The sequence below is a fragment of the Ambystoma mexicanum genome, chromosome 10 (assembly GCF_040938575.1).
Source record: "Ambystoma mexicanum isolate Mex_15411 chromosome 10, UKY_AmexF1_1, whole genome shotgun sequence".
Classification (NCBI taxonomy): Eukaryota; Metazoa; Chordata; class Amphibia; order Caudata; family Ambystomatidae; genus Ambystoma; species Ambystoma mexicanum.
Genome location: NC_090932.1, coordinates 298,458,472 through 298,473,896, shown reverse-complemented (window position 1 = coordinate 298,473,896; position 15,425 = coordinate 298,458,472). Strand labels below are relative to the sequence as shown.

At 43.8% G+C, this 15,425-nt stretch overlaps 1 protein-coding gene across 1 annotated transcript in view; it reads left to right on the top strand.

Annotated features, from left to right (window-relative positions):
• Positions 1-15,425, top strand: part of MYO7B (myosin VIIB) — a 1,466,289-nt gene that overhangs the window by 854,667 nt on the left and 596,197 nt on the right. The window contains exons 26-27 of the mRNA XM_069617875.1: positions 5,756-5,883; positions 6,539-6,665. Of these exons, the coding sequence (XP_069473976.1) occupies positions 5,756-5,883; positions 6,539-6,665 (255 nt within the window). The remainder of the gene's footprint in view (positions 1-5,755; positions 5,884-6,538; positions 6,666-15,425) is intronic.

The window sequence follows — 15,425 nt, the reverse complement described above, 5'->3', positions numbered from 1 at the left end:
CACGATTGTTTGAGGTTGTTAGGGGCTACTGAATTCTTGAAAGAAGAATTGATCAGTGAGGTGATGAGAGGAGCTAGATCTTTGGCTCCATCTTTGATGACGGAGGCGGGCATAGGTCACCTTTACAGTTAGATGATTTAAGGCTAGGGATTATCTTAACTACTTCATCCTCAGTGACTTGGGGAGGAGTCGAAAGGGGGGCAGTTGGGAATGGTGGGGTCTTTTTTGCTATTGAGGTTATCTTTGGCAGCAAGGTTGGCTTTTTTGGCTTCTATCTTTTCTTGTAGAAGGGCAATTCTGTTGGAGAGGCCTAGTTGGATATTATTGCACCATGCCTTATCCTTAGTGCAGTCCTATGTGGGTGGCAGTGGTGATTCAAGTTCTCTTAGTATAGAGAATAATTCTTTCGTACCAGATTTGGCGTTGTGTATTCTTATGTTATAAATCTCTTTTTTGCCGTTTAAGATAGCAGATTTGTAGGTAGAGGCAGCTGTAGCAAATTTGTCTTTTGTGGAGAGAGATGGGGCTTTTCTCCAGCTAGTTTCCGCAGCTCTTTTGATGTTGCGGAGAGCCTTTAGTTCTGCTGAGAACCATTTGTTGGTATGGGCAATGGGTTTGGCTTTTCGTTGTTTGAGTGGAGCTATCTGGTTGAGGGCTAGTTCCAACGTGTTGTTGTAAAGATCTACCAAGGTGGACGGATTGTCATTCTGAGTGGGAAGGTTGGCTTTAGTAATGGGCATTTAAAGTGGTCTACGGTTTTCTATAGTGATGTTGCCATTGTTTCTGGAGATTATTTGTGGTGTCCTGGAAGGCGGTGTCGTTTTGGGTACAGTTCTGGGTAGAGAGAAGGTGATAAGGTGATGGTCGGTCCAAGCACAAGGTGTGATGTCTGTCAGTGAGAGGTTGCAATTGGCATCTGCTAGCCAGTCTAAGGATCTGCCTTTTGTGTGTGTTGGTTTGTTAATGTGTTGAGTGAGGCCTAAGTGAATAATGGTGTCATTGAGAGAGGTGGCGTGATTGTCGTTAGGATCATTGAGTCCCAGGTTGAAATTCAGGAGTAACCAGACAGTCTGATTAGCCGACGAAGCAGATCGGAAGAATATTTGTAGTGCTCTCTCAACTGGAGTGTGAATAGTGTGAAGTCAGCAGTCGTGGAAGGGTTGCACATGAGCAGCGGGCTCTAGGCAACCATATTCAGCAGCAAAGATTACGGCAATCGTGGTTGGTTGCATAGATTAAGGTGAATCAAATGGGAGGAATGGGGGGAACGTTAGGTCAGATAAGCCAACCTGGAGGGTCTTGATCTTTGGCAGATTGAGTCAGGCATTATTTGATTAATTCATTAATTCATAGGCAGGTCGCTATCTTCTGCCAGTCCTTCCACTGTTCTTGAAGTTTTGGGTGTAAATGGGTATGGTCAGCATACATATTGTACTGACTGTTTTAGGAATCAATGCTCTTACTCAAGGTGGTATGTAAATGTTGGCAACAGCAGTGCCAATCCTTGTGATACACTACGGGTAAGGTCTGATGTTTGCAAGAGGGAAAGGTAGGTGTCAGACTTGACCTGATGGCTGCATCTGTCAAGGAATGTTGTCAACCATCCGATCCCCATTATGTCAGTCAGTAGACTATGGAATACTGTACAGGCAATTATCTTGATGGCAGCGGAGTTGTAGAATAGGATAAGGTGTTGCTGAATTGACCCTTTGAAAGGAGCAGTTTCTCGCATTCACCAGTTGCAGAAATTCGCAGTGAGAGATTTTGTTAATATGTTAGACCATGGGGTGATGCAGACAAAGCGACTGGCAAGATGGAATTTACACTTTACACCACCTACAAAAAAACTCTAAAATTGTGGTTTGGATGCAGATTGCATGCACCATTGCCTTAATGCTCTCCTGAAAGTGGAGGATCAACCTCTGTTCTAAGTTGTACGGGGGCACCTTATCTGATTATACCACTGCCAAAGAGAATAGTGTGAAGGAGTGATAGAAAGTGCTACAGCGCATGTAATGCATAACATTTCATATTATTTCAATATTGTTTCATTTTGCTTTGCATATTTATTTAATCTGAATGTATAAAGCGCCCAGCGGCCCGGAGGCATCGTGGCGCTGTTACAGCTAGTTACTTAGTGCAGTAGGACAGGTAATACATAGGTAGTGAAGAAGTTGGTATATGTTCAGTGACAGTGTAGAGAAAGAGTTCCAAGGGTTACAGTGGAACAGGGTGGAGAAAGTACATTTGTAAAAGGTGTTAGTTAAATAACTTTGTTTTTAGCAGTTTTCTGAACACTGCTTAAGATTCTTTGAATCTTAAATTGAGAGGTAGTGCGTTCCAGGCTATTGGGGCTAATACTTCAAAGCTGGTGCTGCCAGCTTTAGCTCTGTTGAACGCTGGGACCTTTCAGAAAAAACTTAGATGAGATACAGGCCAGATGGATACTCACACATCTGTGCCAAAATCTGGATAGGAATTTGTGCTGGTCCTGCTACAATTGTTAACTTTATTCACGACATCTCATGTACAGAATCCTGTTCCTCTTCAATGAGCCCTGAAAAGGAATCTAAGTTATATCCCGAATGCTATATAACTTATTTCCTCACCTGCTTATGGAACTCAAAGATTTTAAAAGGATTTTGGATAGGCAGGATCGGTCCTTTGGGAAACTACATGTATAAGGTGCCCAGAGGTTGGAATGAGAGCTTCAGCAGGAAATGAGGGATTGCAAATGTGCCATGTTCAGAGAGGGACACAAAGGGCCCACCTGCTTGGCTCACCAAGGCTTGCTCTCAAGGTGCTGACTCAGCCTCACAACAAACCATACCCGTCATATTTTTAGTTTCAAGGGTTCAGGTTCTTGCTCTCTGATCCCCACAGGCAGAGCCTTCAGTGCTCAGGTCAGGGTCACCAGGTCCTTGCTTGCAGTGACTGCCCATTTCCTTTGAGCAAGAGCTCTCAGGAATAGATGTAATTTGAAATACCATTTTATATTATAAGCTTCTTGGAAGCTTTGTGAAGACACACAAGCTCTCTTTCATCTGGTTATCATGGAGGTTTGGTAAATGAGTTCCCGAACATGAAAGTCTTGCAGGGGATCCATATGGTGCTGCAGTCCAAGCTGGGTACACCTTCAAGCCAGCTATATGCTCTTATTACTGGGATTACTCTATGGTGCTTTCACAGTGTAATTCTAGGGGCAGCCCTGAGTAATCCACGGAGTATAATTCTTCCATGGAACATCAAGCAGTGATACTAGAAATGCCGACTTGTCTTCCCTTCACTGATCCAGCACCCCACTGCTTGTTCAGAAAATAAGTACAGATACTGCAAATCTCACTTGCTTGTATTTAGGAAACACATGAAGGAACAAGTAGGTGCCCTGTGTGGGGAAACAGCAGACTTGTATGCTGGTGCACATCCACATCCCTGCAGAAAGGCTTTCATGTTACTCTTAGTTACTCTTATTTATATTTCCCAACTATGGCCTAGTGAGCTTAAGAAATGATCACATTCATATACAGGCTTTGAAAACTAGGCAAGATTTGTAGCCAAATGTAGCCATGAACTCCTCATGTCTGATAGCAAGTAATTATTTCTTTACTATTTCAGATTAGGCTTGACTAAGTGCCCCAGTCTTTTTTTGTTGGTTTCTTTCATTACTGTTTTCCTCTAAAACATATGGATGGTATCATTTACGTTCCTTTTTCATCCATACAGTATTTACCACAGAATTTAAGATTTAATAATATCTAATTTTCTACATCTTAGTATTTTTTTTCTTACAACTCCAATTCACTTTAGATGCACATTACGTGGCCATTTCTTTGTTAATCCTTCCCCCTCTTTCACGCTTTTATTTTACACATATTTATCTCCACTAATTCAGCTCTGACTGCTGTTTACACTTATTAAACTTATCCTACAGACCCCCTAATTTCATAGACTATCATTATCACCCCAAAACCTGATTGATATCTAAACAATTTGTAATTTGCTCAATTGTCTAATTCTCTTCTTCTGCTACCTTCCTTCACCATTTTTTCGAGCTGCAGAGTTAAATCAACATATTCTTCCCGATGAAGCTGATTCTTACGAAACACATTTTGAGGATATTGTTACTAGACATTCAATGCTCAAGAATGAATTGATGCTGATGATTAGGTTTCACTCTTAAACAAGCAATAGCATACGAGTTGCAAACTGTACTTGAGCACAATGATTTGAGGAGCCTTACTTTAAAAGACTGGAATATTTAAAACACATTTAAAAAACATCAAGAAATCAATCAGGAAATTATACTCTTGTGGCATAATTTGTAAAACTGATAGCAACTCGTGCAAGATAAACACAGACCTCATAGTTTGCAAAATTTGCCTTCACATGGATATAGTGCCCAGCTCACTATATATAATCCAATCCGGTTGGACAGTGCCTGGCCCACTTTTTCTTGCTCGAATTATGCAGTGACCGTCCCTCCCCAATAGATATAGTACCCATAAGGAATATGAGGGCCTTTTCAATCTCAGTAAGGCATATGTGGGATTTCCACTCTCAGCAAGTGATATGGCGCCCTTTTCATTCACAGTAAGGGATATAGTGTCATTGCCACTAATAAAGGATATCATGTCTCTCTCATTGCCAAGGGGTTTAGTGCCTTCTCTCTACCATCACTGCCAGTCTCCGCTGTTGTCTGAGGGCAGTCTGTTTTCCCATTCACTCCTGTTCTTTCTCTGCAAATCCTCCTGTACCCACCTTCACTACGGCTTCCCGTATCCCTGTTGCCCTGAGAACTCAACCTTTATATAGGGCCTGGCCAGGTTGCACATCTCTGATTGGCTGGGGTAGTGAAGTGTTTTTTGATGCATTTCTATTGGCTGTGATACTTTGTGGTCACAAGCTGTTGGAGAAAGACTTTAAAAAGCATGGTGGACATTTTGGAATCGGACTATGTTCTCTGAATGTTTGGTGAACTGGCAGCATGCTTCTCCCCCTCCTTGATCTGCTATGTTGATTCATGGTAAGACAGCGTAATGAAGTGGGATTTTGGTTCATGGTACCTGTTCTCTGTCATTTTTCCTTTGAATCTCCTTTTTGGTTGCCCAGTTGCTGTGGAGGTCTGTTTAAATGTGTTGTATGTAAGCCCTGCTGCTGAACAAGGAGAGTATTTTTGTTTCTAAAATGTGGTTCCCCTGTTGTTACAAGGGGATGCACTGTTAGGGGATGGGGGTAGGGTGGTTCAGGGATGGGGTTTTCCAGAGGTCTGTCTGGCTCATAGGGTTGCTTGACTCCTGCCCGAGGGTATAAGGGTAGGGTTCCTATTTAAATGAGTAGGGGTTTTCCCTGCTTGCTTAGGGAGTTGCATGGATGGAGGTTTCCTTTAGTTGTACTGAGTCTGGGTACATCCTGACAAGCTCTTGAGAGGGCTTGTCTGCTTGCTCCAGGGAACAGAGACAGAGTGGTCCCATTGAAATAAATGCTAATTGTCAAATCCCTTAGCTTTCAAGCTTTACTGACCCCCATGTGCTTACATTGTCCTGGGGGAGGAAAGAAGTGCTCAGGAACATGTCAAATCACTGACTCTGTCCCAACCTCCTGATAAAATCTCATGTTAAGATCTTTGCCTACAGCAAGGCTACCCCTGATGCAGGTATTGTAAGTAACACTGCCCTTGAATCAGTGGATGATTTTTTCCATATGTTTCTGCTAACATGAAAATTGCATTTTTACTGAGAGTTCATGTTTTTTTCAGGTGGCCGGCCAGTTCATTGATGGGGAGGAGCTACTGCAGAAGGAGAGCCCGATCACAGACAAGCCTATGTCCCATCTTGAAAAAGTGCACTTCATTATTGGGAATGTAATTCTGCGCCCTGAAATCAGGTATGTGCACCCTAGATTTTATTAATGTCATAATGTTATCAAGCACAACCAGGACTACAATTTCTGTTCCCCTACCTGGGCAAAATGCTGGCTGGAGTGTGTCAAGTGTATTATGTGCTTCATCTTAAACTGAACAGCCTTTTCAAAGAGTTTGACCTGGTATGTAACATTTGAGACAGCCTAAAGTTAAGTAGGTTTTTTGTGTCCTGGCTCGGGTTTTTAGAGAGGGTAGTAATAACTGTATGCTTCATCATAATGTGAAGTATGCTTTTATGTGGAAACAGAATCTATTGCATGTCTAAAACGTGTCAGGGCAGAATTTTTAATAGGAGTTTTTTTTAAATATTTTGGCAGGCACATACTATTTACTTCTGGCTACTTGTTCTTTGGCTATCTGAATTGGAACTGGTGAAAAGACATTTAGAGATTGACTTGAACTGTTTTGACAAAGAACTATGTTAATGTCAGAATTGAGAGAACTATGGCAGCAATCTATGTGTGGGCCATCAGGTATCATCAACATGATAATCATCATCACATCAGTTGTTCGCCTGTCTCTATAGTTGAATCATTAGAGATGGTCTCCGTCATGCATGGAATTCCAGGTCCTGTGCACGTCTGCTTGTATTGTTGATGGATTTTATTTATCTTGCAGGGATGAGGTCTACTGTCAGATCTGTAAGCAGTTATCACAGAATCCTAGAACCAACAGTCAAGGCAGAGGGTGGCTTCTCATGTTGCTCTGCGTGGGATGTTTCCCTCCCACAGATAGATTCTTGAAGGTAAATGTAGCCATAGGCTTGCTAACACCTGCACAATATCCACACATCATCACCTACTCTACCAAGTCTATGATTAGTGCCTAAATCTTCAAAAAGCTGGAATGGTGTCACAACTCCCTTCGTCCCCCTGATTACTAATTTCAGTCACCAGAAAAAGTCTTAAAATATTGAATTGTCCTAAATACACGCCTCTCCTACACATACACCATACACTCACAACTCTTAATGTCACACCAATGGAGTTTAATCACATAAATGTCTACTCTGGCAGCGGATCGCTAATCCTTCCTAGCCCGGCACAAATCATTATAAATAACTGAGCCAGCCTGGCCAATTGAGACTCATGCTCCGAGCTATAGCTAAACAATTAGGGCTGCCATCCATGAACACCAGCCATTTTGGTCACTGCTGTTTCACTATAGCATTTCCCAAACAATGTTCCAAAGCATTGTAGGAGGACTCCGAGCACAATTACTTGACAGCCAACTCGGTATCAGGCCCCCAGGTACGTCCTTGGAGCAATGTAGCAGCATTTTCCAGCTCTGCTTACATTCTGCGAATAAATAAAGTAGTGTCTTTTTTTCATGAAAACCCTAACTAACGACAATAGCCTGATAAACAATCAATCAATCAAATAGCTTTTATTCGACTTAACGTCATTCGTCATAAACATACATGTACATAAAATCCACTATGATATAATAATAAATTGATACATGAGTCGTGTGCCACACAGTGTAGGCAAGGAATGACTTGGGAGGCATAGCACTTCATCATTGGGGTTCCAATAGTTAATATATTGTAATAAATGGCACTCCTAACCTGATAAACAATGATTCCAGGTCTAAAGAAGAACTGTATGTATTCAGGGGAAGTATTGAAATACCACAAAAGATAAAGAGGCCAGACGAAAAATGCCTGAATGGTTCACAAAACAGATTAACAAAAAACATACCAGAATAGCATAGCAAATAAATCAACATAAAAAATGAAAAGCACCTCACAAATTATAATGTACCACTGTTTTCCTGAAAATCTTAATGTGCTAGTAGTGTAAACTAAATTAAAAGTAAAGTCATGTGCTTTCTCCAGTGTGATTGGAGATAATTATAAAGCCAAAAAAGGGGGGTAATAGTAAAGAAATATCTTCAAATACATGCATGGATTGTTGACACCTGCACAAATGGCAGAATCATTGAACTTGCATTGCTAGACTTTCACCATTGGCACAATTTCTTCAAGCACCAGTTCTATAGTGATTTCACACACAGTACAACAAAATTGGCCAAAGTGCCTTTGGAGAACTGCTCTCAAATCATGAACTATACCTTTTGATAACCTAGGATATATGTGCTAAAATAATCTTCAAACATTCCATTAAATACATGAATCAAGAAATACTAATTGCAGACCGATCACTGTTTATTTCATCAATGACGGGCATGCTAATCATAAGCGTTTCATAACGGTTTGTAGCTATACATGATCACATTTCATTTCTAGACTAAGAAACAATAAGATGTATCTGGCTATTTGTGGCCATTAATCCTCCACCCCAGACAATACCACTTTAAAACTATATATGATTTGAGCCATCAAATTCAGGTCAGAGACAAAACATTGACTTCTTCATTCTCATCTTTAAATGGAGCTTCACTTTTCTCTGCACAATCGCTTAAGAATTCATCACCTCTCGACTCAATCTTCCAGAGCAGACAAATGTGCTGCTACTGATACTGATATCATACAGCCCCCACTCCCACTTACCATACTATTATCCTCTCTCATTCCTCATAGTCTGTTAAGAAGGGATTCATTATTTTGACATTCTTCTCTTGACAAACATCACCAGCATTAATGATGTTGGGGACGGACCCCCAAGTATGCCAGAGGTACACCAGAAGTCCGCTGACTTGGAGTGCCCAACTCCCAACAGGGATCAGCACAGGAACAAAGACTATTCATGCAGTTCTCGATCTTCCTTGGCTTGCATGCCGGTTTTACTTCCAAATGTCATCAGCATGACGTCACAACTTGGGCCCTTCTTCAGAAAAACTATTGGGCCAAATGATTGGGTATTGAGTATTCTACCACCTATAGTGGACATTATAGATGTTATGCATGTCAGGTGGCTGACCTGGTCCATCCCCAAGTCACTAACCATAACATTGTTGTGGTGTTGTGGACTTACCATTGGCTCTTACCCATTGCTACCCACCCCTAGGGCACTAAACTGTGATTGGCTAGAGCTGACGTCCACAGGCCTGGGATCTGCAAAGATTCTCAACTCACTGAGTACCTCTTCAAGCTAATATGAATGACTATGTGTCTGCACTGTAACTTGTGTGTACCACCTTATCTTATGAGAATGCACTCCTGACCGGCGCAACACTTGTTGCATATTGTTGCTTTCTTGTCGCTGTCTGTGTCTGCTGGCCTGTGACCAGCTTCCCTTTCCCACCGCTGATCGCTGTCCATTGTCTGCTTCGGCCGCATCACGTGTTCAGAGACCACAAATTTGAGCTGTGCAGCTCTGAATTATGAGGATTTATTAGTATTTTCTGCAGCTGGTCCCTTTGTCATCTGGGAATTGGAATGTCGTCTGTATCTCTTGACCTTGGCTGTGGGTTCTGTCTCACACGTCTTGGTCTCTGTCCAGCCTGAATCAGCTCAGCTCGTCCCTTGCTCAGAGGCCTGAGGCCTGCTGTAATTTTCCTAAAGCTTATAATGCAGTTTCTGCAGTGGTCATGCTATACTACATTTCCATAGGTTAGTCACACTTGGTTCTGTCAGGTCCCATATGTTCTCCTGCAGTTCCATAGGATTATTCACGTGTAAGCATCTGCAAGCTTTCCTCAGGATCTCTTGTCTCTTGCGGTTTCTGCGTTGCTGCGTTTGGCTAATGGACAAATAATAAAAAGAATGACAGTATGTATATGTATCTGTCCACCAACTATAGAACTGTATGCTCGTGTTCTTCATTTATTCGAGTGTGTGTTTGTGTTCCGAAGTGCAGATTGGCACGCGTGCTTCATGTCTAACGCTGCTATGTCATGGTGTCTCTAACAACATCAGCAACATGGCTTGTTGGTGCTTTTAATCCAAGCTGTCCATACAGGTGTCCTTAATTATAGCCGGTGGCTCTTCATCCACACATGGATAGATCTGTATGTTCCTCGATCGGTATGGCTGGCTGTGGGGATACCTCTCGACATACTTGTCAGTCATGGGACCATTGGGAATTCATCCAAAATAGAATGGGTGATTGCAGTGTTTTCTAGCCTTCTTCCTTGTAATGAATTTGGTAGGATTTAGTAGGCTTCCCCATCCCTCTTCAGTCCCCTTCTGGTTGACCTGTCGACCACATCCTTATATGACAGCCTTTTTGCTCTTGGCTGCCATATCTTCATTATTCCACTGAGGTGCCCATAGTAGTTTGTGTGGTCATTGAACAACCAGTTCACATATCAGGACACTCCTTCGGGGTTACAGGAAACCGACTTCCCTTCATAGTACTTTGCATCGTATGGGTTGTCTAGCTTCATTGCTCTGAGTGGGAATAGTTCACATTGTGCAATCCTTTCTCTTATCTTGTCCCTTTCTGCCACAATCTTGTCCTTTGCTCCTCTTATATTCACATCCATCAGGACCTTCATCCCAATAGCTTCTTCTTGCACCTGGCCATGCAGATTTGTATCCCACACATTGACATTGCTACTTATATTGATCCGCCCATTATCACCTTTAGTCCATCTGGCAGCAATGATGACATCCATGACCATATATACGCTATCCAGCTCTGGTCTTTTCCTGTCCCTCTTGCTTGCTCTTCCATTTTGGCATGCATCCGCGCCATCTGCGCCACTGCATCTAATAGTGTTCTGTTATCTTTGTCATTGGCAGGTGTGAATGTCCAACAGCAACTCGCTATCTTTGCGCAAACTCCTCCTTCCATGGCTGTTTGGAGGTCCAGAACATATCTATTCTGGAGCGCCACCAACCTTATCGCCCTGAGCTCTTCCTTTATTGCGTTGAACTCATTCACAGTGGAATTGATCGTCACCATCAGCTCCCAGCGGGTGATCTGCAACCACTTTGCAGATGGTATTATCGATTCAAAGAACATTTGTGTCCTGCTGAACAGCGTGTGTTCTGTTGGAATTTCATCTAGTGCTTTCTCTGATGCTTCTGAGAAGTAATCTCCTCCTCTCTTCACTCGGTTCAGTTCAGCTGGCTTTCCTGCCTTCTCTGCCTTGGTGGTGCCTGCCAGTTCAATCGATCTCTTCTTTCTTTTGTTATTGTCCATATTCGGGAAGTCATCGAGCTTCACATCCTTCCTGGGAACTACCAACGAGGGCATGTAGATGTGTACCAACGAGTAAACTCCTCCCCAGTCGGGTGGCGGCTTCTCGTATTCTTTCAATCCGCAAGCCCAGTAGTGGTCCATCCATACTGTGGTTCTTGCTTTCATAGCTGCGTATTGTTCAATACTTCTGCATCCCACATTTTCTTCAACTTCACTATTGTTCTGGTAGCACAGTGCTGGTGTCTTCAGAGGTATTATCGGCATTGGACCTGCTTAATTTTCCATCCATGTCAGTAACTTGGCATTCACATCCCATTCTTTCAGGCACTTGTCATTTTCTTCCTGTACCTTGTTCACTGGTTACTGTGCTAGTATCAGTGCTTTGCTTCCTGCCACTCGGTGCATCCATCCATCCTTCGTGTACAATTGGCCATACACTATTATCTGTGGTCTTTTCCAGAAACCTGGCTCTCCTCTTGTCTCCCCCACTCTTGTCCATGGGCATGGTAGTTCCTTCAGAGTGATAGTTTTTATTTCTCCTTTGTCAGTTCCATCAGTTATGTACTATATAGCTTCATTAAGCCGCCAATAATTGTTCATCATGTCTAATGTCTTTATGTCATTATCTTCATGCGGGAATGTTGCTTTGGACATCCATCTCAGCTTTTCTGTCTTCCCTTGAAATCTTTCTTGAGTTGTCACCATTGAGAGATACATTAGGCATTGTGCTTCAGCTGCTGGTATTTCAGTTGCTATGAACGTTCTGGAGTCACTCATTGCATAGGGGATTAAGGAGCAGACATACCAGCTCTTCCCGGTGGTTTCCTTACCTACTTGTGTTATGTATTTGCACCACGTTATTAGACACTCGAGCAGTGTCAGCGAGCTACATGTCTACCAACTTCATGTCTGTATCAACACTGCGCTTACCTCTCCTTACCTTATCAGCATTGTTCTCCTGTCCACCTGACATGGTTGTTCTACCTGCTCGGGTTGGGAGAATGTTAGTAGAGGGTACAGCAGTAGCACTAGCAACGCAAGACTTTTCCAAAATACAAATATAATAACACCCCTAGGAAGATCAACAGAACCATCACATTTTTTAATATGTCATTAATTTTCACTGACGCTGCTTAATCCTTGTAGCTTGAAGATATAGTTGCCTGCCTGAAATGTGCAAAGAAATGCGTTGCTGTGTTAGTGGTGTAAGTACTTCTTAAGCCCCGTGAACCAGATAATAACTGATGGCAAAGGCAAACACTTCTTCGCACAATTTTCTCACAGATGAGTCTCTCAGAGTGGCAAGTACTGGGCATTTATTGTGCTCAGGATGAGGGTATTTTTGGGCCAAATAATCTATAAAGGCAAGAAAGTATATCCCGGGGGATCGGGCTCGAAATATGCTGGGTCTCCTCACAGTATAGACAAATTGGTTTGAGAAAGTGTCTAGGTGATGGGCAGTGGGCAACATGGATACCAATAACAGCAACAGTTACATTGGCTTTCATGTAGATTGTGTGCGGAAAAGAAAAATAACAAACACACAGTGTTCCCTAAACTATGTTCACAAGGAGTCTGGTCTCCACTTCTGCTGCTCGTGACCATTGGATGCCTTTCGATTGGTCGTGTAAGTTCAGAACATGCTTGTAGCTCCCCTAGGTGCTGAACGTTGGCCCTGTCAGTCACTGTGACCTGGTTGCCGGGCTTGGCCACTTCTTTGTAGGGCTTGACGTCTGCCAAGTGGTTCCAGACCAGCTTCCCTTCTAGTTTGACAGCACCGTCGGCCACTTTCTTCACTATGTGCAGACCTGTGAACCTTGCTGCATTCAAGTGCCGTACAAAGTTCCTGAGGAGGACAATGTCCCCCACTTTCACAGGGTTTTTAAATCCAGAGTCTTGTGGTGCACTGTCGCAGTTGCTGTCCTCGCTGTCTTCTGGGCCTGCCCGGTGTTGTTGTATCTGGCGAGAGATAAAAGAAGCGCTAACCACCAAAGAAGTAACATAATCATTTCCTGCCCTCACACATCTGCACTATTCTCAGAATCCTTCAATGCTCTTGTGGAAGGAGCCACCTCGTGGGGCGTTAAATGGTGGTCGGACCCAGGCTTATTGCACAATGCAAACAAGGCAAGAGGTAAACAGTGCAGCCAGTTCTTTCTGGTACTCTGCTGTGTCTTGGCTATGCACTCTTTCAGGAGGCCGTTCTTGCGATCCTCAGCTGAGGAAGAGGAGTTGTCCTCTTTCTGTGAAGTCTTTCCTTTCTCCTTCTTCTTGACCTTGGTTTTATCCCAGAGCCGGTCCTTGAAGAGATAGGGTCTGTCCTTTCCAGCCACCCCCACAGCATCCTAAGTAACACCCTATGGGAGCTTGGTGTGGCGGTCTGGGTGGACAGGTCCAAAATAAGGAGGGAAAAGCACAGAGGCACAAAAACCATCTTGGTGGTGTCTTTCAGGACAGTCTTTAGTGTACCCTGCATCAGGAGGATGGAAGGAACGAACGAATCCTCAGCGAAGTAGATCTGTGGCAGTCCAAGTTGGGATGACAAGCAAATGACTCCCCGAGTGTAGTAGGATGTACTACGGCGATAGCAAACAACTCCCTTCGTAAGTATCGAGATACAGTGCTATAAAGTAGCAGTGGAGGCTTGCAAGTGCAGAAAAGAGCAAGCAGACACACGTTCCTAGAGAGAGGAAAGGCAGAAAAATCACAGAGCACAAGATCCCTGCAAAAGTGTAGGATGCCCAAGCAGGAGAAAAAGGCTTAAGGCAAAAGACAAGGAATAGCATCTGGCCATAAGGCGTTGGACGCGAGAAAGCAGCAAGGAAGAAAGGAACACGCTGGGAAGCACAGCGAAAGTAAGATAGGCAATGGAAAGGAAAGAAACATAAACGAGCAGCAAGGGTGGCTTAGTGTCTTACCTGTGGAGTGAAACTGCAAGGGTTGCAACGCACCCGGCTCCTGATGAGAGACGCATATATGTCTTTCCGTATTACAGGCGGTGGCCATCTTGTGTAACGACTAGACCGTAGCCTGAGAATACGTGATGGCACAATTTTACGTGATTCCAGCACTGCAGCTGAAAACGCTCTTGGGCTCCGGTGCCAACATTGCCACAGCAACCACCTCTGTGCTGTGACAGTTGTTCAGGCATTCACACACCCCATTTGCTTGTGGGTGGAACGCACAGGCGAACTTGGATTGGATGCCCAATAATGTTGTGATGTGCTGAAACATTTCACTGGGAAATGAGGGCCGTTGTCAGACCGCAGGACCTCACACATGCCCCACCTTGGGAACACCTCTCTGACTAAGAATTTGGCCGCTCTGAGGGTGCCAGCATGTGAACAGGGGCCTGCCTCATTCCACTTGGAGAATGGACATACAGCCACTGTCGTGTAATGGTATCCTTGACAGACTTGGATCATGTCTACCTAATCCACATGTAAATGCTGGAATGGGCCTACTGGTCTCGGTATGGCTCCACTCACAACTCTCAGAGTCTGTCTTGCTATTAACTGCTGACAAACCAAACATTTGCTCACAAATTCAGCCACATGTTCCGCCAAATTAGTACAGAACCATGTTTCTCCAATGCATGTAGCAATTACCTCTTTCCTTGTGTGCGTTGGGTAGTGCATTTGCTCCATTGCTGTGTTCAATAATACTAGTGGCATCACCACTTTCCCAGAGTTATCCTGCCACCATAGAGCATCTGTTGGAGACATTTTACATCCCCTCCTTGTCCACACTTCCTTCTCTTCCCTTGGTGCAGTTCCTTGCAACTCCCTGATCTGCGCTTCTGGAAATACATTGTACCCCTGCTATAGTACCATATTCCTGGCGCACTCTCTCGCATTTGGAGCTCCTCCTAGTTCCCATTGCTCCCCAAAATATGCTGCACATTTTGCCTCAGAAAATGCTGCTTCGTTTCCCCTTGAGATGGGATCCTCCCCTTTCGTGTGTGCTTGGCACTTTGCTATTGCTACCTGTGTTGGGTAAGCAATTACTTCAATCAATCTGCCCAATAAAAGTGCATGCTATACTGGGCTCCCGTCCGCCCTTCTGAACCCTCTCCTGAGCCATTGCTACAATCCTGAAAGCACTTCACATAAGCGGTGGCGGAATAGATTGTCACTTCCTTCTCTACGCTGTTTTCCAGTGCTAGTATTAGGGCCACTAATTCTGCTGCTTGTGCTGAGTAATGGGATGGTAGTCGGGCACTGGCTACTACTTCACTTGTCCCTTCCTCCTTCAGTCTTACTACTGCAGTCCCAGTATGCCTGACCCCCATCTGTCTGGTCAATTGTTGATGACCCGTCAATGTAGAGCACGTCTCCCCCCCCTCAAGTGCATCCTCTTCTACCTTGCGAGTGTCACTGAACATTTCTGTTTGCTGTACAGTCATGTGCATAGTCTCTTACCTGTAGAACGTCTGCTAGAAATGTTGCTGGGTT